Genomic DNA, 26,467 nt, shown 5'->3' on the forward strand with positions numbered 1-26,467 from the left:
TTTAGCCACTGCAAGGGCCATAGATAACCTAACCCTGCACTCTTCCTTCCCGCCCTGTGGGGAAGCATCCATTGTGCCTCCCTGAGGTTCTATAATCCAGTGGGGAAACAGACAGAAATCTGGCTCATGTCGATCTGTCACAGCTCATTGGGACTGATTTTTGCTTTGCAAGGTTGTATGTAATACGCAACACTGCAGTAATCCCCTTGTCTCATTGCTCGGGTGACTTTTAATAATATGCCATTTCCCTGCCTTTAAATTTGCTCCCGAAACCTTGTCCTCAGATAGCTCAATGCAGCATAATCTTTCATGTTGGTCAGTCTCAGCAGAGCCGGTTTCCTGCATATTCATTCTGCTGCCCTGACCAACTCATGGAGGTCTTCATTCCTGTGACTTCACAGGTATGGAAAGCTGTTGTCGTGGAGAGGCGAGTGTACACTATGCACAGCCAGGGGTAAAAATGTTTAAACTGCCATTTGGCAGGTGCCTGTGAAAATAATTGGCCATATGGCAGTGTTGCTGAATTTGTCCATTGTGTCATATCTGTGTGACAGCTGGGGAGAATTGACTTAGAAATGGTTCAAATTATTTAGTCACGCGGGAGGTTTTTAAGAGTGAACAACAACTTCTATTAAATATAATTTTTTCAAGTTTAAAATTGCACTATTTAATTACAAGCTAGTTAGAAACATAGAAAATAGGTGCAGGAGTAGGCCATTCGGCCCTTCGAGCCTGCACCACCATTCAATAAGATCATGGCTGATCATTCACCTCAGTACCCCTTTGTCTAATGAACTGGCATCAACAACTCTCTGCGGTAGATCTCCCACGGTATTGTTTAGAGAAGAAACCCTGTTTCTCAAATCTCAAACATAGTTGATGCTCGCAACCTTGATAGATTGAAGAGTTTCCCCATTGTGCGGATTCATATCCAAACTCTTAGCTGCAAAAACAAAACAAGTGCATATAGAGCCATGCCCCAGTACATATTCTTGCTTCACACCATCCAAAACTGAACAATTTAGACAGAGGAGAGTCAGTGCACACTCTGCCACACATTCCATCGTGGAGTTGTTTCGGAACCGACAAGAGCTTCTCCGGACAACAACATTTCTTCATAAATCTCACGTCCAGCATGATTGACTCTGTCGAAAGCTTTCATGTCAATAAATGCCTATATACAAGTCTTGATTTTGCTCCCTGCACTTCTGAATTTGGTGAGCAACAGAGATTATGTCTGTGATTCCTGGGTTAGTCCTGAAGCTGCATTGCAATTCCAGAAACATAGAAAATGGGTGCAGGAGTAAGCCCTTCAAGCCTGCACCACCATTCAATATGATTGTGGCTAATCATGTAACTTCAGTACCCCATTCCTGCTTTCTCTCCATACCCCTTGATCCCTTTAGCCGTAAGGGTTACATCTAACTCCCTTTTGAATATATCTTAACAAATTGGCCTCAACAACTTTCTGTGGTAGAGAATTCCACAGGTTCACAATTCTCTGAGTGAAGAAGTTTCTCCTCATCTCGGTCCTAAATAGCTTACCCCTTATCTTTAGACTGTGACCCCTGCTTCTGGGTTTCCCCAACATCGGGAACATTCTTCCTGCATCTAACCTGTCCAATCCCGTCAGAATTTTATATGTTTCTATGAGATCCTCTCTCATTCTTCTAAATGCCAGTGAATGTAAGCCCAGTCGATCCAGTCTTTCTTCATATGTCAGTCCTGCCATCCCGGGAATCAGTCTGGTGAACCATCGCTGCACTCCCTCAATAGCAAGAATGTCCTTCCTCAGATTAGGAGACTAAAACTGTACACAATATTCAAGGTGTGGCCCCACCAAGGCCCTGTACAACTGCAGTAAGACCTCCCTGCTCCTATAATCAAATCCACTCGCTATGAAGGCCAACATGCCATTTGGCCGCCTTCATCGCCTGCTGTGTACCTGCATGCCAACTTTCAATGACTGATGTACCATGACACCTAGGTCTCGTTGCACCTCCCCTTTTCCTAATCTGTCACCATTCAGATAATAATCTGCCTCCCTGTTTTTGCCACCAAAGTGGATAACCTCACATGTATCTACATTATACTGCATCTGCCATGCATTTGCCCATTCACCTAACCAGTCCAAGTCACCCTGCAGCCTCTTACCGTCCTCCTCACAGCTCTCACTGCCACCCAGCTTAGTGTCATCTGCAAACTTGGAGATATTACATTCAATTCCTTTGTCCAAATCATTAATGTATATTGTAAATAGCTGGGGTCCCAGTACTGAACCTTGCGGTACCCCACTAATCACTGCCTGCCATTCTGAAAAGGACCCCTTTATTCCTACTCTTTGCTCCCTGTCTGCCAACCAGTTCTCTATCCACATCTCCTTTCCACTATATTCAGAAGCAGGCGATTGAGAAAAATCTTGCCAGCTGTAGATAGACATGAGATGCCCTAACCTGTACCGCAGTCTGACTTCCCTTCTTTATTTTTGTATGTTTTGATGATGGTTGCATCCTTTAGGTCCTGTGGGAGCACCATCTCTCTCAGAATTTACAGGGCAGAAATAGGCCATTTGACCCAGCTGGTCCATGCCTGTGTTTATGCTTCACATGAACCGCCTCCCACCCTGCTTCATCTAACCCTATCAGCATATACTTTTATTCCTTTCACCCTCCTATACTTATCTAGCTTCCCCTTACAGGTATCAATCCTATTAGTTTCAACCATTCCATGTGGCAGCAAGTTCCACTTTCTAACCGTTCTCTAGGTTAAGAAGTTTCTTTTGAATTTTTGGGGGATTTATTAGTGATTAGGCAGAAATGCTTGTGCAGGCACTCAGTAAGAGTCACTGGGAATGCTCGTCAGGAAATTGCAGACCTGCAGTACCTGATTTTTAGTCTGCTTAAATTAATCAGGCTCTGTCTGCCCGTGATTTTCCATAGAGTGGTCCCTATGAATTCTGCTCTGTGCTGGCAGTGTCTGATTCTGGAATCAATCGTTAAGTCTTTCTAAAAAGCTCTCTATATTCAACTGGCCCTGCTTTGGGGTGTCCCAGACTCTCGCAGCACATAAATGCACTAAAATGATCAAAATAAGTTAAATTAATAAATTGAATCTTGCTTTCTATTGAAATATATTTCCACAGGGCGCCTTTGGACCTGTGAGCCAAGAAGAGTGTAGTAAAAAGATAAATAAAATTAAATTTTATACATTAAGGTTTTGTGGGAGCAATGTGCAAATGCAGCGGAAGTGGATGATAATGTTTTAATGTCTCGGCAGTTTCTGAACAAAATGCTTTTGGTGTTTCAGGTGAAAAGCATCGGTTGTTAAGTCAGGTTGTACGCCCGCAAGATTCTCGCTCTCTCAGTCCTCTACGTGTCATTGAAGACAGGACAAGCATCTGGAAAGAGGATGACAGAAAGTCAGATAAAAAGGAAAGCACAAGGAGGCGTGAAGACCATACAATGAGAGAAAGGGTTGCTTCAGGGGACAAGCAAAGGGAGCATATTGCTGATACTGTTGAGAGCTCACGGGGCAGAGAGTCAGATAGCACTGCTCACCATGCTGCTGAGGATAGGGAAGTACCTGTAGCACTACATGATTTTGGTAAGAAAAAAGCTAAAGGACAGCGAAAGTCTCAAAAGAAAAACAAAAGGGATGAAGACTATGGATCTGAAAAATACATTCCAGAGCCTGCAATAGAGGAAACTTTAGTTTTGTCACCCAGGAAACCTCCAAAGAAGAAAAATGCTGATAAAAAACGAAAACGCTCTAAGGGTGATTCAGAGCCTTCTGATGAGGAAGTGGTCCCACAAGCCAAAAAGTGGAAGGGTCCCAGGACTCCACCTGTAACACTGAAGGAAGAATCTGTAGAAGAAGTGTCTGAGAAAAGCACTGAAGGAAATGCCCAGGGAGGAGGTGAAGTGGTTTTTAGTGACTGGTCAGATGGAGATGTGCCAGATCGCGAGGAAAGTATAATTTCTGACAAGAGCATTGATGAATCTCGAAGGAAAGGTCATAGAAGCAAGGTGGAGAAACCTCCTACCGTGGCAGAAGATCGTCCACGTAAAACCGATGAGCACAAACGAAGTAGCAGCCTTGGCAGCAATCGTAGCCGGACTTCAAGTCGTTTACGATCACCGTCCAATGAGTCTACACATCGCAGCGGAGATGACCAGAATGGTGGAAGGAAATTGCAGCACGGAGCTTCGAGAGATGGACAGAAGTATAGAGGCATCGAGCCTGGTGAACGGAAATCCCGAATAGATCAGCTCAAACGTGGGGAACCCAGCCGCAGCACCTCCTCAGGTAGTAAGATTTTGACCTTCCCTTGATGTGTTAGCATGCACAGTGTTGAAGTATACAGAGTAGACTGATACCCTTTAACACACAATAGTTGCGACAGAGTGAAAAAATTGCATGTAAAGAAACCTGCACAAAACTGGAGATAGCTTTACCATTCCTGAATTAGTGGTCTATTTTAGCCAGGATCCTGAGTAAATCTGTACAATGAATGCATGAGGATAGTGGAAAGGGTCGATTCCATTATTACAACACAAATGTTAGTATTTATTAAAAGTATTAATAATTCTATTGTACAGTAAAATTTCCAAAGCCTTGAGCAAGATAACGCCTCGTTGCACATACATACCAATCTCCTTATGGTTGATATAAATCCAACCTGACAATCCTGTCGAGATTAAAACCATTTAATGTAATTTGTATTGTACTTGGCTTCATTCCCATGCCCTAGGATATCGCTGCACCATAAGTGTCAAACCAAATATTTGGATATTCTTGATTATCCATTATAAAGGAGGTTCCGCTGTACAACATAGAATACTGTAGGTAGAATTAAAAATGAATAGGTGATATTTTTAGTTGTCTGTTTGAGCACTAACTTTCATCTCAGTAACTTAGTTAAACTAGAGAGAAGCTGAGCCACACAGAGCAGGACGATCCCAGGTTTCGTCACCATTGCTACTTGTTGATCCCCATAAGGAAACTAGTCTTGGCTTCAACAACCCAGCTGAAAATTTGCTACATTTCCCCTGGTCCTGATTACCATCCAGTGACACCTTGCTGGAGATGTATATGTGAATATCAAATGAAGACTGTTATTCAGTTGGATGTCCAATGTGCATACAAACGCATCACCATGCTTAAGAATTTCCAAACCAAGGTACTGAGAAGTCCAGCAGGCAAAGCTTATGCTCGCCTGACATGGAGTGCTCACTCTCGCACCACAAGGACACATCTTACAAATATAAGTCCAGAGAGTTTGGGAGTATGTTGACCACAGCCAAGGCTTAGGGGCCCCAGATGTATTCAGGTGGTACTACTCGACTTCAGCCAACGGACACATATATCCTACCAATATAGAATGTGAATTGTGTTTCTGCTGCTTTTCCAGCCAGGATTATGCTATCCATTAGGGCTTTGGTTTCCAAAGTTAGCTGGAGGTCAATAGGAAGAATTCCAGCCACTAGTGACAGGGCTACTACTTTAAGGTCCTGTTGGTGAGTTAAGCTGACTGGTGAGTCATCAAACATGCCTGAGAGTACTCTGGATTTTTCTCGCTCAGATATTGGATGATGGGGTCTACCACAAAGAGTTGACTCAATTCAATCTTCCATTATTAGATTTCATCTTGGAGCAAGCTCAATCGCAAAGATTTATAACTTACCTCACTCCTCCACTCCCCTCCCAAAGAAGGATAATCATTTATTCCTTATTGGGCAACTAAGAAATGTAGGTTTGAGTTCTTGCTCGGCGAACAACATACTAGGATCTCCTCACAAGTGGCTTGGAGTACAGCACAATTTGCTGTAGAATATGAGTGAATCTCCTAATCCCTCCTAATCCCAGCATGGACACATCATAATGCATTGAATGCTGATTCCACCATAAGTTTCAGCAGCAGCTTGCTTGCCTCTCTGGCGCCCATTTATTACATGTGTTCTTATATCCACCCTCCAGGTAATACCTTGTAGCAGCTATTATCCCAGGTCTGAATTTCCTCATCAACTACATGATCATTTATTTTCAGCATGGTGGAAGGATTCTTGCAAAAAGGGCCAGAAGGTTCTGGCCTACACTAATTTGTCACTGCTGGAGAGGATTCAGTCTAACCGGGCATGTCTCTTTCCCAAACCCCTGCACATAAAACCTGCAGTTAGCAATGAGTAAACCTGGTATGTGGCATTAGATCTGGACAACAACAACTTTTATTTATATAGCGCATGCCAACCACCTTAATGTTCTGGGTATTCTGTGCTCGCTGATCTACATTGGCCCCGGGTTAAGCAACGGTGCAATTTCAAAATTCTCATCCTTGTTTACAAATCCCTCCCTATCTCTATAATCTCTTTCAGCCTCACAACTCCACGAGATGTCTGTGCTTCTCAAATTTTACCCATTTGAGCATCCCTCAATATAACTGCTCAACCATCGGTGGCCGTGCCTTCAGCTGCTTGGGCCCAAAGCTCTGGAACTCACTCCCTAAATCTCTCTGCCTCTCTTTCCTCCTTTAAGACGCTCCTTAAAATCTACCTCTTTGACCAAGCTTTTGGTCATCTGACCTAACTCCTTATGTGGCTCGGTGTCAAATTTATTTGTTTTATCTTATAACAATGCCTTGGGACATTTTAGTACGTTAAAGGCGCTATGTAAATAAAAGTTGTTGTTGTCCAGGTCTAATGCCACATACCAGGTTTACTCATTACTAACTGCAGGTTTTATGTGCAGGGATTTGGGAAAGAGACATGCCCAGTGAGACTGAATCCTCTCCAGCAGTGACAAATTAGTGTCGGCCAGAACCTTCTGGCCCTTTTTGCCAAAAATCCATCTCCTTTATTGTTCCTGGATCTGGCACATAGATCAAAGGAAGCCCATCTACTGCATGCCTACAAGATTTTGGTGCCTTCCCGTGATCGAATAGCCTGCTTTTGCTCACTGACGGCTGACACATAAATGAAAGCCACTTGCACGAGGTATCAAAGGCTGTCTGTTACCTGTATGTATCCCAGTAAGGAGTCAATGCCTTCAGAGAAAATTGGCAAAAGAAAAAAAAAATGGAATTTGGGTTAAAACATGACTTGTATCAGTGTTCTCCCTTGTCGCATATTGCATTCTTCTTGAAAATGAGAGTGTTTGGATTTATTGCAAGGTTCCAAAAGATGCTGCCCGATTTAAAAAAAAATAATAATAATGCCATGTCTTTTTTTCCTTTCCAACTTAGTCTCAGTCTCATGGAATGATTTGCCAGCAGAAATGGTTTTAACCAAACTTCATGAAGAATCTTCCTTCATCAGTCTTTTGGCTTTTTTTGACATTGGGTTATTTGGAAATTGTCTACATTATGTTTCCAGGACTTACTAGGCGATGATTTTAAAAGAATTTCTCAAATCAAATATTGATTTTTTTTTCAATTACTTATTTCTCATCAAAATTAAGAATGTTTGTGCTGGCTAATATAACTATTTCCATCTCACAGATCAAGCACTTCCAGATTAGGACCTGGTTTAAAAACTCCCGTTACTTTGCTCTACGATATATATGTCTCATCTCAAACCTCAGAAGAACATCCCTTGCTTATGACATTTTTCGATTTTGTACACCTGCCTTCTCAGAGTGAGATTGCCAATTTAATGTCAGTTATGCTGAATTAAGGTTGCTCGTGCGGAAAATAGAAAAATTAATATAGTGCAGTCGGAGGTATATTTCTGGAATTGAGGATATAATCTAGTGGGCACTGGATGGCGAGTTTAACTCTTCATCGGGCGCGTGCTTTTTCTGAAGTTGGAGCACCTGTTGCAGACACTACATTCCAACACTAGAGGGATGATCCCACCACTTACATGCCCTACCACTGGAACATTATTGTCTCCCTTTGGTCTAGTCCATTTAGAATGTTGACCTGTCCATTTTTTATTTTGGTGTTCAATGTTCAGAGATGCCAAATGATGGCATACCATCAGTAGGAAATGATGGTATGGCAGACCCCTATCTCCACAACCCTAAGCATGATAGTGCAGAAACCTTTACAGTGTCATGTTGTGACGCACCAGTTAAATTAAAAGGGCTTTGTATCACAGAGCATTCTGGAGTTGAAATATATTAAACTCTTGGTAGGAATGTCATTTGTTTTCTAAATTTATTTATTGACTCTGCTATTCTGTTTTTTATTTAAGGACCTGTTTTGTCTGATGGATTCACTGCTAAATATACTATTTGTGTAACTATTAATTGGGAAAATACAGCAGGTGGTGTCACCATGTAGCTGGTCAAAGAAGCTAGTGCCATCCCTTTGATAAATAATATAAGTCTATTTCATGGAGGAAAAAAACTTCCAGAAGTTTATTTTCATTTGAGTGAGTAATATGATCTTAATGTGTTTTATAGATCGTCAAGATTCAAGGAGTCATAGTTCCAGACGAAGCTCCCCTGAATCTGATCGACAAGGGCGTTCCAGGGCTGGGTCCTTTGAGAGCAGAGAAAAGCTTCAGGAGAGTGAACATGACCGAGATCGAGAAAGACGAGAGAGAAGAGAATGGGAGCGGGATGGGGAGCACCGGGACTGGGTTAAGACCAGGGACAGAAATAGGGACCGGCGAAGAGAGGTCATTAAGGAGAGAGAGAAACCACCAGCAGAAGTGCCCGATAAAGACAAAGAACGAACTGTGGAAGCTCCTTCCATATTGGAACAACCCCGAGTAGAATCGAGACCAGGAAGAGAACCTGAGAAACAATCTGAGCACGTTGAAACTGCAGCTGTAATAAGCTGCGAAAGAGATGTAAAGGAGCTGGTGAAAGAGCCAGAGAATGAAGAGGTCCAAGCTGATGAACCCATTGATGGCATTGAAGGTAGTGTTTGAAGAATTACTTGCAGAACAGAAAATTTGTGTAAAAATCTAAACTGAACCAAGCATTAATCGAAGATACATATGTATTTATATAAGTGAGAAAATCATTGGAGTATCATGCAACCTCTTGTTCTGTGCACCTTCTAGTGGCTGGTTATAGAGTGACATTGAAGGCTTTTGATAGAGTAAATAGGGGGAAACTGTTTCCCCCGGTAGAAATGTCAGTAACCAGAGGACACAGATTTAAGTTAATTGGCAAAAGGGCCAGAGGTGAAATGAAGAGAATGTTTTTACGCAGCGAGTTATGATCTGGAATGAACTGCCTCAAAGGGTGGTGGAAGCAGATTCAATAGTAACTTTCAAAAGGGAATTGGATAACTACTTGAAAGGAGAAAGTTGCAGGGCTATAGGCTAAGAAAGAGAATGGGAGTAATTGAATAGCTCTTTCAAAGAGCCGACACAGTTACGATGGGCAGAATGGCTTTCTTTTGTGCTGTAAGGTTCTATGATTGAAGGCTTGGGAAGACCGCTTGTTCTGTGCAGCTTCTAATAGCTAGTTATAGAGTGGCTTTGGTGGAGGCCTGGGAGGGCAGCTTGCCATTTGTCTTGAAACAAACAAATTCCACCAACACTGATATGGTGCAGAGCTGCTCCAAAGGATAGCTAATGCCTCTCTATTTTGCTCTATTGTTCACAGAATGAAATGGAGGGCAAATAAATGTGAATATTTTTAAAGTTTTGTAACTGCATCCTAATAATAACTTGCATTTATATGTGCGTTTAATGCAGAAAAAGTCACAAGGCGCTACACAGAAGCATAATCAGACAAAAATAAATGCCAAGCTGAAGAAGGGTGTTTAAGGCGGTGTGCTTGAAGGAAAGCCTTAAAGGAATAGCAAGAGATAGAGAGTTTTCCAGAATGTATGGCCGAGACAGCTGAAGGCACAGCTGTCAGTGGGGCGAATGGATTGGAGGATGCACAAGAGGCCGGAGTAGGAGAAGCATTGAGTTGTCTAAGGGTTGTAGAACTGGAGAAAGTTACAGGGTAGGAAGGAACAATGTCTTGAAAGGATTTAAAGACATAAGAATTTTAAACGAGGCATTGAGGGACCGAGACCAAATGTAGGTCAGCCCATCACATGGGTGAGTGGGGCTAGGTGTGGGATAGCATAGGGGCAGCATAGATTTGGATTTGTTGAAGTTTATGAAAAGAGAAGAATGGGAGGCCAGGCAAGGGACCAGTGGCATAGTTGAGTCTGGAGGGGACAGCTGGGAAGGAGATGGAATCAGTAGGGAGGGTGTGGAGTTTGTGTCGGGCCGAAGATGATGGCTTTGACTTTCCCAATGTTTTCCAACTGGAGGAAATTATGGCTCATCTTGGACTATATTTCAGACAGGAATGCAACAACTGAGAAGCAGAAGAGAGGCAATGGCAAGGTAGCGATAGGTGTTGTCAGTGTACATGTGGAACCTGATCTCTTCTCTTCCCCCCCCCCCCCCCCCCCACAATGTCTTCAGATGAATGTTGCCAATGGACAGTATGTAGTTGAAGAAGAGAAGGAGGGCAAGGATAGATCATTGGAGACGCCAAAGGTAATAGTGAATAGTGTGGGGAAGGGAAGATTAGCCATTGCTGGAGCTACTCTGGCTATGATTGGATAGGCTAGAATAGAATGAAGGGGATGGCAGTCCCAGTGAGCTGGTTGTCATAGGTGGGGTGTTGGACAAGGGTGGTGTGGTCACGTGTGTTAGAGGCTACAGGCAAGGACGAGGAAGTCACAGTTAAGTACTAGCCATTTTTTTCAATATTCTATTTTCCAGAGCTTTTTGCATTGGTTTCTTCATCAATAATCAAATAATACATTTTGTTTACATTGTGTTTCTGAGGAGTCACAAATATGAAGTGAATCTGACAGATGTTAATATGCTTGAAGATCAGGGTGTCTGGCAGTGGGTAGTTGGGCCTGGTCCTTTTGGGAGCTGTCTTTTCTTGTCTTAAGTTGGAATTCAGCTGAGCAAAGAGCCAGAATGGATTTATAAAGGGTAGGCCATGCCTGATAGAAACATAGAAACATAGAAAATAGGTGCAGGAGCAGGCCATTCAGCCCTTCTAGCCTGCACCGCCATTCAATGAGTTCATGGCTGAACATGAAACTTCAGTACCCCCTTCCTGCTTTCTCGCCATAACCCTTGATCCCCCGAGTAGTAAGGACTTCATCTAACTCCCTTTTGAATATATTTAGTGAATTGGCCTCAACTACTTTCTGTGGTAGAGAATTCCACAGGTTCACCACTCTCTGGGTGAAGAAGTTTCTCCTCATCTCGGTCCTAAATGGCTTACCCCTTATCCTCAGACTGTGACCCCTGGTTCTGGACCTCCCCAACATTGGGAACATTCTTTCTGCATCTAACCTGTCTAAACCCGTCAGAATTTTAAACGTTTCTATGAGGTCCCCTCTCATTCTTCTGAACTCCAGTGAATACAAGCCCAATTGATCCAATCTTTCTTGATAGGTCAGTCCCGCCATCCCGGGAATCAGTCTGGTGAACCTTCGCTGCACTCCCTCAATAGCAAGAATGTCCTTCCTCAAGTTAGGAGACCAAAACTGTACACAATACTCCAGGTGTGGCCTCACCAAGGCCCTGTACAACTGTAGCAACACCTCCCTGCCCCTGTATTCAAATCCCCTCGCTATGAAGGCCAACATGCCATTTGCTTTCTTAACCGCCTGCTGTACCTGCATGCCAACCTTCAATGACTGATGTACCATGACACCCAGGTCTCGTTGCACCTTCCCTTTTCCTAATCTGTCACCATTCAGATAATAGTCTGTCTCTCTGTTTTTACCACCAAAGTGGATAACCTCACATTTATCCACATTATACTTCATCTGCCATGCATTTGCCCACTCACCTAACCTATCCAAGTCACTCTGCAGCCTAATAGCATCCTCCTCGCAGCTCACACTGCCACCCAACTTAGTATCATCCGCAAATTTGGAGATACTGCATTTAATCCCCTCGTCTAAATCATTAATGTACAATGTAAACAGCTGGGGCCCCAGCACAGAACCTTGCGGCACTCCACTAGTCACTGCCTGCCATTCTGAAAAGTACCCGTTTACTCCTACTCTTTGCTTCCTGTCTGACAACCAGTTCTCAATCCACGTCAGCACACTACCCCCAATCCCATGTGCTTTAACTTTGCACATTAATCTCTTGTGTGGGACCTTGTCGAAAGCCTTCTGAAAGTCCAAATATACCACATCAACTGGTTCTCCTTTGTCCACTTTACTGGAAACATCCTCAAAAAATTCCAGAAGATTTGTCAAGCATGATTTCCCTTTCACAAATCCATGCTGACTTCGACCTATCATGTCACCATTTTCCAGATGCACTGCTATGACATCCTTAATAATTGATTCCATCATTTTACCCACTACTGAGGTCAGGCTGACCGGTCTATAATTCCCTGTTTTCTCTCTCCCTCCTTTTTTAAAAAGTGGGGTTACATTGGCTACCCTCCACTCCATAGGAACTGATCCAGAGTCAATGGAATGTTGGAAAATGACTGTCACTGCATCCGCTATTTCCAAGGCCACCTCCTTAAGTACTCTAGGATGCAGGCCATCAGGCCCTGGGGATTTATCGGCCTTCAATCCCATCAATTTCCCCAACACAATTTCCCGACTAATAAAGATTTCCCTCAGTTCCTCTTCCTTACTAGACCCTCTGACCCCTTTTATATCCGGAAGGTTGTTTGTATCCTCCTTAGTGAATACCGAACCAAAGTACTTGTTCAATTGATCCGCCATTTCTTTGTTCCCCGTTATGACTTCCCCTGATTCTGACTGCAGGGGACCTACGTTTGTCTTCACCAACCTTTTTCTCTTTACATACCTATAGAAACTTTTGCAATCCGCCTTAATGTTCCCTGCAAGCTTCTTCTCGTACTCCATTTTCCCTGTCCTAATCAAACCCTTTGTCCTCCTCTGCTGAGTTCTAAATTGAATTTTTTTGAAGAGGTGTCTAAAGTAGTGGACAGGGGAATATCGATGGATGTTATTTATATGGATTTCCAGAATGCATTCAATAAAGTCCTTAAAAGAGACTAAAGATAGTAACATTTAAAGCTCATAGAACTGAGGGCAAATTATTTACCAGGTTCGGAAATTGGCTGCATAGCAGAAGACAGAGTAAGGATAATGGGCATGTACTCTAATTGGCAGGATGTGACTAGAGGTGTCCCACAGGGATCTGTGTTGGGGCCTCAACTATTCACTATTTATTAACGACTTGGATGGCAGGATAAAGAGCCACATATCCAAGTTTGACGATGACACAAAGATAGGCGGCTAAGCAGTGTAGATTGAAGCATAAAATTACAAAGTGATAATAGTTTAAGTGAATGGTCAAAACTATGGCAAGTAGATTTCAATGTAGGCAAATGTGAGGTCACTCACTTTGGACTAACAAGGAATAGATCGGATTACTTTCTAAATGGTGCACAGCCAGAAACAGTGGAGATCCAGAGACTTGGGGGTCCAGGTACATAGATCATGAAATGTCGTGGACAGGAAATAATCAAAAAGGCTAATAAAATGCTGGCCTTTATACCCAGAGGACGAGAATATTAAGGGTTTGAAGTTCTGCTACAGCTATATAAAGCCCTGGTTAGACCACACCTGGAGTACTGTGTTCAGTTCTGGGTACCACACCTTAGGAAGGATATATTGGCCTTTGAGGGAGTGCAGTATAGATTTACCAGAATGATTCCTCTACTCCAAAAGTTAAATTACAAGGAGAGATTACACAAACTAGGGTTGTATTCCCTGGAATTTAGAAGATTAAGGGGTGATTTAATTGTAGTTCTCAAGATATTAATGGGAACAAAAAGGATAGATAGTCTTGGAAGTGCTGGAACATGTCCTTTTGGGTAACTGGAATTTGTCAGCTAGTTGTTACAAGGACACAATCTGACTATGATGAGGACTTTCTCAAGTCTGATACCCTTCTCATCCCAATTTTTGGAACTACTTACGATAAATGCTTCCTGGAGTTCCCTGTTGCACCAGAGATGTGAGTTGGCTGAGATTTTGTATGGAGGTCATTTTTCAGTCTATAATTCTTCCCTTCAATTTGAAGAGTTACAGAAGACTATGGCGTACTAGTGCTCATTTGCCAATCTGCGGGAATTTGGAAATGCATCCACAGATATTAACATAGAAACATAGAAAATAGGTGCAGGAGTAGGCCATTTGGCCCTTTGAGCCTGCACCGCTATTCAATATCATGGCTGATCATTCCCTCAGTACCCCTTTCCTGCTTTTGTAGAATTGCTATATCAGGATGGTGACTAGTAGTGTTTGGAATAGGTAAAGAAGGTGGTTTGGCCAGGAGCAATCTAGGCTGGCAGCTGCATCTCCATGAGTTTGGAGAGAATGGCAGGGAACTAATTCATTTTATACAGTCAAGAGTGTGAATGGCACCTAAATATCCACAGCACGTTTCTGAATGCACACAGATTCTACACGTGAAGGTCGAATTTTTGTGGCTTGAGAGCAGGTTGAAGTCCTTGATATTTCAAAAGATAACTGGGAGTGTTACTAGTCACATGTAATCTGTCACCTGGATTTGTACTTCTACTCAGTCATTCCATCTATAGTCTGAGCAAAGAGTAGAGCTGAGAGCGAGGACAGTCCTGTTTCGTTTCTTGTTGGCCTTGGGTGTCTGCCTTAACAAATTATAATTTAAATGGAGAATAATTGCAAAGTGCTGCAGTACAGAGAGACCTGGGGGTCCTTGTGCATGAAACACAAAAGGTTAGTATGCAGGTACAGCAAGTGATCAGGAAGGCAAATGGAATGTTGGCCTTTATTACAAGGGGGATAGAGTATAAAAGCAAAGAAGTCCTGCTACAACTGTACAGGCTATTGGTGAGGCCATACCTGGAGTACTACATACAGTTTTGGTCTCCGTATTTAAGGAAGGATATACTTGCATTGGAGGCTGTTCAGAGAAGGTTCACTCGGTTGATTCCGGAGATGAGGGAATTGACTTATGAAGATAGGTTGAGTAGGTTGGGCCTATACTCATTGGAGTTCAGAAGAATGATCTTATCGAATTATCTTATCGGAACTTATAAGATAATGAGGGGGCTCGACAAGGTGGATGCAGAGTGGATATTTCCACATAGGGGAAACTAAAACTAGGGGACATAGTCATAGAATAAGGGGACATAGTCATAGAATAAGGGGCCATCCATTTAAAAACCGAGATGAGGAGGGTTGTAAATCTGTGGAATTCTCTTCCCCCAGAGAGCTGTGGAGGCTAGGTCATTGAATATATTTAAGGTGTAGATAGACAGATTTTTGAGCGATAAGGAAATAAATGGTTATGGGGAATGGGCAGGGAAGTGGAACTGAATCCAAGATCAGATCAGCCATGATCTTATTGAATGGCGGAGCAGGCTCGAGGGGCCAGATGGCCTACTCCTGCTTCTATTTCTTATGTTCTTAGCTCAGTGGTTGCACTCTTGAGTCAGAAGTTTGTGGGTTCAAGCCCCACTTCAGAGACTTGAGCACATAATCGAGACTGACATTTCAGTTCAGTACTGAAGGAGTATGAACTGTCTGAGGTGCCGTCCTTCGGATGAGACGTTAAACCGAGGCCCCGCTGCCCACTCAGCTGGGTGTAAAAGATCCCATGGCACTATTTCAAGGAAGAGCAGGGGAATTATCCCTGCTGTCCTGGCCAATATTTATCCCTCAGTCAACATAACAAAGGCAGATTTTCTGGTCATTATCACATTGTTTTTTATGGGAGCTTGCTGTGCGCAAATTGGCCTGCTGTGTTTCCCAAATTACAACAGTGACTCCAAAAGTACTTAATTGACTGTAAAGTGCTTTGAAATGTCCAGTGGTCCTGAAAGGCGTTATATAAATCCAAGTCTTTTAAGAGATATGATGGAGAGGTAGAGCAGGGATTGTCAGCATACAGATGCAGAGGTGACCATGCAGAAGCTCTGCTGCCTTGCCATACTACAGACCTTCTTGCCAAACATGTCCTTTTTCAAGATTTTGAAGTTTTGTTACTGAACACTTAAAACTTTGAGAATGATTCTAGTATTGAGGATTTGAATCATCTTATTTAAGGAGGGATATACTTGCATTGGAGGCAGTTCATAAAAGGTTCACAAGGTTGATTCCTGAGATGAAGGGGTTGTCTTATGAAGAAAGGTTGAGCAGGTTGGGCCTATACTCATTGGAGTTTAGAAGAATGAGAGGTGATTTTATTAAAACATATAAGATTCTGAGGGGGCTTGACAGGGTAGCTGTAGAGAGGATGTTTCCCTTTGTGGGGGAATCTGGAACTAGGGGGCATAGTCTCAGAATAAGGGGTCACTAAAAAAAAACTCCTAGTGATCACAGTATAGTTGAATTTGTAATACAGATTGAGGGTGAGGAAGTAGTGTCTCAAACGAGCATACTATGCTTAAGCAAAGGGGACTACAGTGGGATGAGGGCAGAGTTGGCTAAAGTAGACTGGAAACACAGACTAAACAGTGGCACAATTGAGGAACAGTGGAGGACTTTTAAGGAGCTCTTTCATAGTGCTCAACAAAAATATATTCCAATGAAAAATAAGGGCTGTAAGAGAAGGGATAACCAGCCGTGGATAACCAGAGAAATTAAGGAGAGTATCAAATTAAAAACCAATGCATATAAGGTGGCCAAGGTTAGTGGGAAAATAGAAGATTGGGAAAATTGACAGCAAAGAATGACTAAGAAAGCAATAAAGAAAGGAAAGATAGATTACGAAGGTAAACTTGCGCAAAACATAAAAACGGATAGTAAAAGCTTTTACAGATATATAAAACGGAAAATAGTGACTAAAGTAAATGTTGGTCCCTTAGAAGATGAGAAGGGGGATTTAATAATGGGAAATGTGGAAATGGCTGAGACCTTAAACAATTATTTTGCTTCGGTCTTCACAGTGGAAGACACAGAAACCATGCCAGAAATTGCTGGTCACAGGAATGTGGGAAGAGAGGACCTGGAGACAATCACGATCACTAGGGGGGTAGTGCTGGACAGGCTAATGGGACTCGAGGTAGACAAGTCCCCTGGTCCTGATGAAATGCATCCCAGGGTATTAAAAGAGATGGCGGAAGTTATAGCAGATGCATTCGTTATAATCTACCAAAATTCTCTGGACTCTGGGGAGGTACCAGCGGATTAGAAAGCAGCTAATGTAACGCCTCTGTTTAAAAAAGGGGGCAGACAAAAGGCAGGTAACTATAGGCCGGTTAGTTTAACATCTGTAGTGGGGAAAATGCTTGAAACTATCATTAAGAAAGAAATAGCGGGACATCTAGATAGGAATAGTGCAATCAAGCAGACGCAACATGGATTCATGAAGGGGAAATCATGTTTAACTAATTTACTGGAATTCTTTGAGGATACAACGAGCATGGTGGATAGAGGTGTACCGATGGATGTGGTGTATTTAGATTTTCAAAAGGCATTCGATAAGGTGCCACACAAAAGGTTACTGCAGAAGATAAAGGTACGCGGGGTCAGTGGAAATGTGTTAGCATGGATAGAGAATTGGCTGGCTAACAGAAAGCAGAGAGTCGGGATAAATGGGTCCTTTTCGGGTTGGAAATCGGTGGTTAGTGGTGTGCCACAGGGATCGGTGCTGGGACCACAACTGTTTACAATATACATAGATGACCTGGAAGAGGGGACAGAGTGTAGTGTAACAAAATTTGCAGATGAGACAAAGATTAGTGGGAAAGCGGGTTGTGTAGAGGACACAGAAAGGCTGCAAAGGGATTTAGATAGGTTAAGCGAATGGGCTAAGGTTTGGCAGATGAAATACAATGTCGGAAAGTGTGAGGTCATCCACCTTGGGGGGGAAAAAAAACAAAAAAAGGGAATACTATTTGAATGGGGAGAAATTACAACATGCTGCGGTGCAGAGGGACCTGGGGGTCCTTGTGCATGAATCCCAAAAAGTTAGTTTGCAGGTGCAGCAGGTAATCAGGAAGGTAAATGGAATGTTGGCCTTCATTGCGAGAGGGTTGGAGTACAAAAGCAGGGAGGTCCTTCTGCAACTGTATAGGGTATTGGTGAGGCCGCACCTGGAGTACTGCGTGCAGTTTTGGTCGTCTTACTTAAGGAAGGATATACTGGCTTTGGAGAGGGTACAGAGACGATTCACTAGGCTGATTCCGGAGATGAGGGGGTTACCTTATGATGATAGATTGAGTAGACTGGGTCTTTACTCATTGGAGTTCAGAAGGATGAGGGGTAATCTTATAGAAACATTTAAAATAATGAAAGGTATAGACAAGATAGAGGCAGAGAGGTTGTTTCCACTGGTCGGGGAGACTAGAACTAGGGGGCACAGCCTCAAAATACGGGGGAGCCAATTTAAAACCGAGTTGAGAAGGAACTTCTTCTCCCAGAGGGTTGTGAATCTGTGGAATTCTCTGCCCAAGGAAGCAGTTGAGGCTAGCTCATTGAATGTATTCAAGTCACAGATAGATAGATTTTTAACTAATAAGGGAATTAAGGGTTATGGGGAGCGGGCTGGTAAGTGGAGCTGAGTCCACGGCCAGATCGGCCATGATCTTATTGAATGGCGGAGCAGGCTCGAGGGGCTAGATGGCCTACTCCTGTTCCTAATTCTTATGTTCTTATGTTCTACCTTGGAGTCCAATTTACGCTTGAAACACAAGAAACAGACAATCTAGTTCAAATGGGAATTTATGTGTTTGCATCTCCCATCCTCTGGTTTTCTTATCTGAAACAACCACTAAAGTGACTCAAGATACTTTGTTCAATTCTCCTCTACTAGCCAGAGCAAATAACTTGTACGGATTCCATGTGGCAACTGTGGAGACCTTGTACACTTCACCTGCCATTGATTTATCACTGGTATCTTATTTATAAGAATAATTACAGATAGTTCCCTATCCATAGCAGAAGGGAGTGCAGTGCAGAAGAAAGGGAACTGTGAAAATAAAAGGGCACTGAGCTTTCCTGGAAGGAAGGTGAGGAAAAAGGGTCCAAACATCCATATAGAAATTGGAATTTTTTCCAATCTAATTGGGACATCTGGCCAGTCTTTGTTAAACATTCTCTCAATAGCCAGTGCGGCAAAATACTCACTGAACAAAAAAAAAATACAGGTGCAAATGGACACCAAATGAATCCCAACAAACTGATTTGCAATTACTTAATTTTGTGTAGTTGTATCTTAATTCTGGTTCCTTAAGCATTTATTGATGGCTGTTTTATATAACTTTCTATTTGCTAAGACAGAAATACTGTGCATAACAGGCTGAATTTGTAGAATGAAAATTGCGCCAGATAATTACCTCGGTATTCTGGACTTTCTGCAGGCCTCCATCCCAGTCGGCGCAGCACAGCAGCAACAGCAGGTGGTGGAGCTACAGCCCTGCGCCGAAAAGATTGTCGGCAGCTGCGGTTCTGCGCGCTTGCGCAGTTGCTCCTGGCCCTCCTAGCGCGTCCTGTCTCCGGACGACACTATCCCTGGCCGAAGGGACGACGTTATGTTCACCGCCCCTAGCCTGGGCCGAGTGGCCTGCCTGCCTCACAGTCCCTTGCCTCGCCACCACTGCTCTTAGCTTGAGGCCTACTCGCCGGCCCGCACGAACACCACCTCCACAATGGGGGCCGCCCGACCAGCTCTTCGGCGGGACCTGCCCAGACACCCCTCCGTTGGCGGGGCCCGCCCGGACATCCCTCTGGCGGCGGGGCCCCGCCCGGACATCCCTCTGGCGGCGGGGCCCCGCCCGAACTCTACTCCGGCGACGGGGCCCGCCCAAACTCTACTCCGGCGACGGGGCCCGCCCAAACTCTACTCCGGCGACGGGGCCCCGCCCGGACACCCCTCCGGCGGCGGGGCCTGCCCGAACTCTACTCCGGCGAAGGGGCCCGCCCAAACTCTACTCCGGCGACGGGGCCCGCCCGAACTCTACTCCGGCGACGGGGCCGGCCCGAACTCTACTCCGGCGACGGGGCCGGCCCAAACTCTACTCCGGCGGCGGGGCCGGCCCAAACTCCTCTCCGGCGGCGGGGCCCGCCCAAACTCCTCTCCGGCGGCGGGGCCCGCCCAAACTCCTCTCCGGCGGCGGGGCCCCCCCAAACTCCTCTCCGGCGGCGGGGCCCGCCCGCACTCTACTCCGGCGGCGGGGCCCGCCCGAACTCGACTCTGGCGACGGGGCCCGCCCAAACTCCTCTCCGACGGCGGGGCCCGCCCAAACTCCTCTCCGGCGGCGGGGCCCCGCCCGGACATCCCTCCGGCGGCGGGGCCCGCCCAAACACCCCTCCGGTGGCGGGGCCCCGCCCGGACATCCCTCCGGCGACGGGGCCCCGCCCGGACATCCCTCCGGCGACGGGGCCCCGCCCGGACATCCCTCCGGCGACGGGGCCCCGCCCGGACATCCCTCCGGCGACGGGGCCCCGCCCGGTCATCCCTCCGGCGACGGGGCCCCGCCCGGTCATCCCTCCGGCGACGGGGCCCCGCCCGGACATCCCTCCGGCGACGGGGCCCCGCCCGGACATCCCTCCGGCGACGGGGCCCCGCCCGGACATCCCTCCGGCGACGGGGCCCCGCCCGGACATCCCTCCGGCGACGGGGCCCCGCCTGGACATCCCTCCGGCGGCGGGCCCCGCTCGAATTCTTCTCCGGCGGAGGGCCCCGCTCGAACTCTTCTCCGGCGGCGGGCCCCGCTCGAACTCTTCGGCGGCGGGGCCCGCTCGAACTCTTCTCCGGCGACGGGTCCCGCTCGAACTCTTCTCCGGCGGCGGGGCCCCGCTCGAACTCTACTCCAGTGGCGGGGCCACGCCCGGACACCCCTCCGGCGACTGGGCCCGCTCGAACTCTTCTCCGGCGGCGGGGCCCCGCTCGAACTCTTCTCCGGCAGCGGGGCCCCGACAGACAACCGTCCGGCGGCGGGGCCCGCCCGAATTCTTCTCCAGCGGCGGGGGCCCCGATGGACACCTCTCCGGCGGCGGGGGCCCGCCCGCACTCCTCTCCGGCGGCGGGGGCCCACCCGAACTCCTCTCCGGCGGCGGGGGCCCCGACGGATACCTCTCCACCGGTGGGTCCACGCCCAAACTCTACTCCGGTGGCGGGGCCCCGCCCGGACACCCCTCCGGCGGCAGGGCCCGCCCGAACACCTCTCCGGCGGCGTGGCCCGCTCGAACTCTCCGGCGGCTGGGCCCCGCCCGGACACCTCTCCGGCGACTGGGCCCGCTCGAACTCTCCGGCGGCGGGGCCCCGCTCGAACTCTTCGGCGGCGGGGCCCCGCTCGAACTCTTCTCCGGCGGCGGGGCCCCGACAGATACCCCTCCGGCGGCGGGGCCAGCTCGAACTCTTCTCCGGCGGCGGGGCCCCGACAGATACCCCTCCGGCGGCGGGGCCCGCCCGAATTCTTCTCCAGCGGCGAGGGCCCCGATGGACACCTCTCCGGCGGCGGGGGCCCCGATGGACACCTCTCCGGCGGCGGGGCCCCGATGGACACCTCTCCGGCGGCGGGGGCCCGCCCGAACTCCTCTCCAGCGGCGGGGGCCCCGACGGATACCTCTCAGGCGGCGGGGGCCACGCCCGAACTCCTCTCTGGCGGCGAGGTCTCTCCGGCGGCGAGGCCCCGCCCGAACTCCTCTCCGGCAGCGGGGCCCTGATGGACACCTCTCTGGCGGTGGGGGCCACGCCCGAACTCCTCTCCGGTGGCGAGGCCCCGCCCGAACTCCTCTCCGGCGGCGAGGCCCCGCCCGAACTCCTCTCTGGCAGCGGGGCCCTGATGGACACCTCTCCGGCAGCGGGGCCCTAATCAGGCAGGCAGGGCTGCGTGTGCTGCCGGTGCTCCTGAACGGATAGCTGCTGCAGTATGTGAGGTAGGAACTTTTAATTTTTTTATTTATTGATTTATTGATTTTTTTTTAGTTATTGATTTATCATTCATTATTGATGATGGTTCTTTATTTTTAAAAGTGAAGGTGTTTAGTATTCTCTCTTCCTTTTCCCCCCCTCTGGCTAGCTGCGCTGATTTCTTAACTCTACGCAAGGTTTTTCGTGGCGTACAAAAGTGGACACTTACTCCGTTCTAAGTTAGTTTGGAGTAACCTTTCGCAGTTCAAACTTGCAAAACAGGTGTAAATGGCTGGACATGCCCCCTTTTGGAAAAAAAACTGAACTAAAACTAAACTAAACCAACTCACTGAAACTGGAGCAAACTAAATGTGGAGAATTGCAATTTCTAGGATACTCAAAAAAAACTAGTTACTCCAAAAAAATAGGAGCAAATCCAGTTGAAACTTGGGCCCAAATTCCAGGAGTATAAGAGACACAGATGTTTCATCAGTCTCTTACTTACCTATAAACAGCATTAATTCTGGATACTAATCTTCAATAGGAGAAAAAAAAATTGGAAGAGTGCTAGATATCAATTTGACATATCAATATCAAACACAGTGCAGTGTGACATGGATAAATTGTATCTGGATTTTTATAATGCCTGTAACTTTTAAAGAAGCACCATCTTCATAAAAAAATTCTGATCAGACCAGATGCATATATTAAAATAAAATGGATTTTTTTTTACATGTATCATTTTTTTTTTAAATGCATAATTTGATATGTTAAATTTTGACATTCATGTTGCACATAATTATTCTGGAGTATTTCTTTACATAGCCCGTTTCATTGCTGTATATTCTATTTGGCTCAGCTGATCCATGCTGGAGTTTATGCTCCACACAAGCTTCTCATCTAACCCTATCAGCATAACCTTCTATTCCTTTCTCCTTCATGTGTTTAGCTTCCCCTTAAATGCATCTAAGCTATTTGCCTCAACCACTCCATCCGGTAGTGAGTTCCACATTCTCACCACTCGCTGGGAAAATAATTTTCTCCTGAATTGCCTATTGGATTTATTGATGGCTATCTTATATTTATGACCTAGTTTTGGTCTCCCCCACAAGCGAAAGCATCTTCTCTACTTCTAGTGGAGACGTATTAAAGAGACTTGTTGGGCCCAAAATTGCCCAGGAGTTGCTCCGTTTTTTTTGAGCAACTTAATTTTTCTGAAGTATCTTAAAAATCCCCATTTTACACATTCAATTTGCGCCAGTGTAAGTGAGTTAGTTAGGATTTTTATTTTTTAGTTTAGTTTTATTCAAAATGGGGCGTTACCAGCCATCTACGCCCGTTTTGCCCATTTAAGCCACTTTGGACAGCTAATAGTTACTCCAAACTAACTTAGGCCAGCGTATGTGGCCACTTGTGGCCGCACAGAAAACCCTTGTGGAGAGTTAAGAAATCAGCGCAGGTAGGTACTTAATGATTTGACTAAAGAATGTGAATAGAATCAAACAGCTATACAGGACATATGACAAACTTCGCAAAGTTAATTTACTGTACAACAGAGGCATTCATGGAAGCTTAAACTATAAAAATAAAATAAGTAAAGAGACAAAACATATTTACATAATTTTTTCAAAATATCCCAATAAAAAATAGAAGTACCTCCTGCTTGTAATTCTTATGTTGTTATGTAGGAAGGTATTTTCATCAACAGGGTTAAGGAAAGTCTTGAGTAAGCTCATTAAAATTACTGGCTACACAGTTAGCAAGCCCGCCCCACCCCACCCCAATCAAACTTTTGAGATGGATTTCAAAATAAAAAATTCTACCTGAACCTTTGCATGGCAATATCCTCAAGTCTTCAAGTTGTGTGTAGAATACAATTCAGGCAGCCAACAAAAGAATCAAGTACTTTAGAAGAAGGCAGGCTTCTCTCGTCACTGTGTGGCAGACCACTTGGCCTGGGATAGGGATGGGACGCATCGGGTCCCAGGCTGCAGCACTCCATCATCGGCAGGCGCTACTGCGCATGCGCGAACGCTCTACTACGCATGCGGACAGCTGCCGGCACTCTTTCACGCGCAGGGCCCTAGCTCTGAATTGCCACGTCGCGCCAAGCCCCGGGAGAGTCAATAGTGCGGGCAGAATCCAGGGACATCTTTTTGGCACCGTTTTGAGCTTAGGAAGTCGGCGCATCTCACGTGAGTGTGCCGAAAAACCGGGTGGGCCAAATTTGGGCCCCATTGAAGGCAATGTAATTCCATGCGCTAGAGCTAGATTAATAAAACTTGTAGCAAGCACAAAAATAAAACCAGAAAATGCTGGAAACATTCAGCAGGTCATGCAGCATCCGTAGAGTGAAAAACAGTTAACGTTTCAGGTTGATGACCTTTTCAGCAGCATCCGCAGTAATTTGCAGAAAGTACCGATCTGTTCATTTGCTGCTTCTAGGTCATCATTTAATCCAAGGCTCTGAAGTAAACAAACATAAAAAATTATTCTTGATACTGCATTTCTAAATGGATTGTAAATTTGTAGCATAGTCACAGCAGGGGAACAGTACAAGCTCTAAGGAGTTGCTTGACAAAATTATGTTTTGGAATTTAAAAACTTCCATTTCTTCCTCTTAATTTGCTTGAGGTCAGGCAGTCTTCTGGAGAGCAAAACCCACGTTAACGTTTTAGGTTGATGACACTTCATCAGAACTGGAAGATGTAACGGATGTACAGTTTAGCAGTTTATAGGAAGGAACAGTCGGGGAAAGGGAGGTGCTGAAAGAAAAATAGGAGAGGGCTGTCATTAGGTGGAGGATAAGAGATGATTAAATGATAGAGCTGATGACCGAGCTAAGACAAAAGGTGATGAGAAAAATTAGAGTAACAAAAGATGTGCTTAGAGGCTGTGTGAATATTGGTTGCTATATCAAAAGGATATAGAGGCACTGGAGAGGGTGCATTGAAGATTTACAAAAATGATACCAGAAATATGAGGGTATACACATCAGGAAAGGATAAACAGGCTGGGTCTCTTCTTTTGAAATAAGGCTGAAGGGTGACCTAATAGAGGTCTTTAAAATTGCAAAAGGTTTTGATCGAGTGGATACAGAGGGAATGTTTCCACTTGTGGGGAAGAGCATAACTAGAGGCCACCAATATAAGATCACCAAGAAATCCAATAGAGAATTCAGAAGAAACTTCTTAACCAAAGAATGATGAGAATATGGAACTCGCTACCACAGGGAGTGATTGAAGCGAATAGTACAGATGCTTTTAATGGGAGGCTAGACAAGCATATGAGGGAGAAGGGAATAGAGAGTGATGCTGATGGATTTAGTTAAGGAAAGCTCAAATGGAGTATAAACGCCGGCATGGCCTGTTTCTGTGCCGTATATCCTATGTAAATCTATCTACCAGAGGGGACGGGTCGCCTGAAAAATCAAGCAAAGTGGGAGACCACTTTGGCCCTGGAACATTGAACTGTATCCTCAGCTGAAAATTCCCTTCCACTGTGGTAGACAGGGCCCTCGACAGTGTCCATCCCATTTCTCTCAATTCTGCCTCAAGCCGTCTTTAGACAGCAGCTTTTGTGTCCTCAGTATGTCCTAAAGCGCTTTACAGTCAATGAGTTACATTTTGAAGTGTCATAGGTTTTGCCATAAGAAACCATTTTTTGGGAGAAAAGTGCGATGTGGGAGGAAGAATAAGGCCATGTTTCTTAAGAGCCAAATGGATTTGCATCTCAAAGTTTTAATGGAGCTTTAGAGACCCATGAGTAGGATTGCTCGTCTGGACTCGAGGGGCATGCTAGGAAACTGTCTCAGCTGTTTTGAGTTTCAGACAGCATGGAGTATATCTCCAGTGAGGGGTCAAACCAGACGTACAAAGTATGGAGAGGATCCGTTGGGCCTCCTGGACATCTAATAAGTTTACCCAGAGCTTGTTTAAATGGATGGAGAACTCGTAAATTAAAAATGTAATAGCTGGGTGCAGCACTGCGGATATTTTACAGACATGCGCTCATGGGTCTCTTGAATCTAGCAGTCACTGTGAAGGTGCTACCAGCTGCAAATGGACACTAGCTATCAATTTGAGATAAGTAGCTATAGTATAACTGCACCCTAAAAGGTAACGGACACTACCAGCATGGTCGGTTTCATTTAAATTATTTGGTGGCAGTCGTAAGGAGAGTGAGTATCTGAAGTTTCCTGTTTATTCATTCCTTCAGTTCAACCACCAGCATGTTGTTTTGTTTTTTTGCATTTGCAGGTGAGCAAGATGGGAAAGTCGATGATGCACAGTCCTCTGTGTCAGGGGCTTGTGAAGAATATGAGCCAATCAGTGATGATGAACTGGATGAAATACTGGCAGATGATGCAGGAAAAAGAGAAGAGAACCAGGATGAAGAGAAAATATCAGGTAGTCCTTTAAAAACCTACATTATGTTTTTGTACAGTAGGTTTTATTTTATGATTGTTAAACAATTAATAATTGCACATGGTTAAGAAATAAAAAGAACATGTATACAATTTAAACAATCTAAATTGAATATTCCCTTTGCACTTGTCTTAAAATGTAAAATTGCTTATGATTTAAACCTGGCCGTGCTTAAGAGTATTCCATTATTTCCTGTGTTTGTAGAAGAGTATTACCATTTACTATATTGTCCCTTTTTAAGACAGGTCTCCTCCCAGCAGGCTTACAAACCAT

General features: G+C 45.3%; 1 protein-coding gene across 9 annotated transcripts in view; it reads left to right on the forward strand.

The window, feature by feature from the left end:
- LOC139276298 (zinc finger CCCH domain-containing protein 13-like) overlaps window positions 1-26,467 on the forward strand; it is a 161,112-nt gene that overhangs the window by 92,449 nt on the left and 42,196 nt on the right. For 8 of the 9 annotated variants that reach the window (XM_070894073.1, XM_070894072.1, XM_070894078.1 and 5 more), the window contains 3 exons: window positions 3,307-4,305; window positions 8,401-8,862; window positions 26,027-26,176. In XM_070894073.1, coding sequence (XP_070750174.1) covers window positions 3,307-4,305; window positions 8,401-8,862; window positions 26,027-26,176 — 1,611 coding nt within the window. Of the gene's footprint in view, window positions 1-3,306; window positions 4,306-8,400; window positions 8,863-19,272; window positions 20,204-26,026; window positions 26,177-26,467 lie in introns of those variants that run through there. The other variant, XM_070894080.1, reaches the window with a different exon arrangement.

The sequence above is a fragment of the Pristiophorus japonicus genome, chromosome 11 (assembly GCF_044704955.1).
Source record: "Pristiophorus japonicus isolate sPriJap1 chromosome 11, sPriJap1.hap1, whole genome shotgun sequence".
In the NCBI taxonomy this organism is placed as follows: Eukaryota; Metazoa; Chordata; class Chondrichthyes; family Pristiophoridae; genus Pristiophorus; species Pristiophorus japonicus.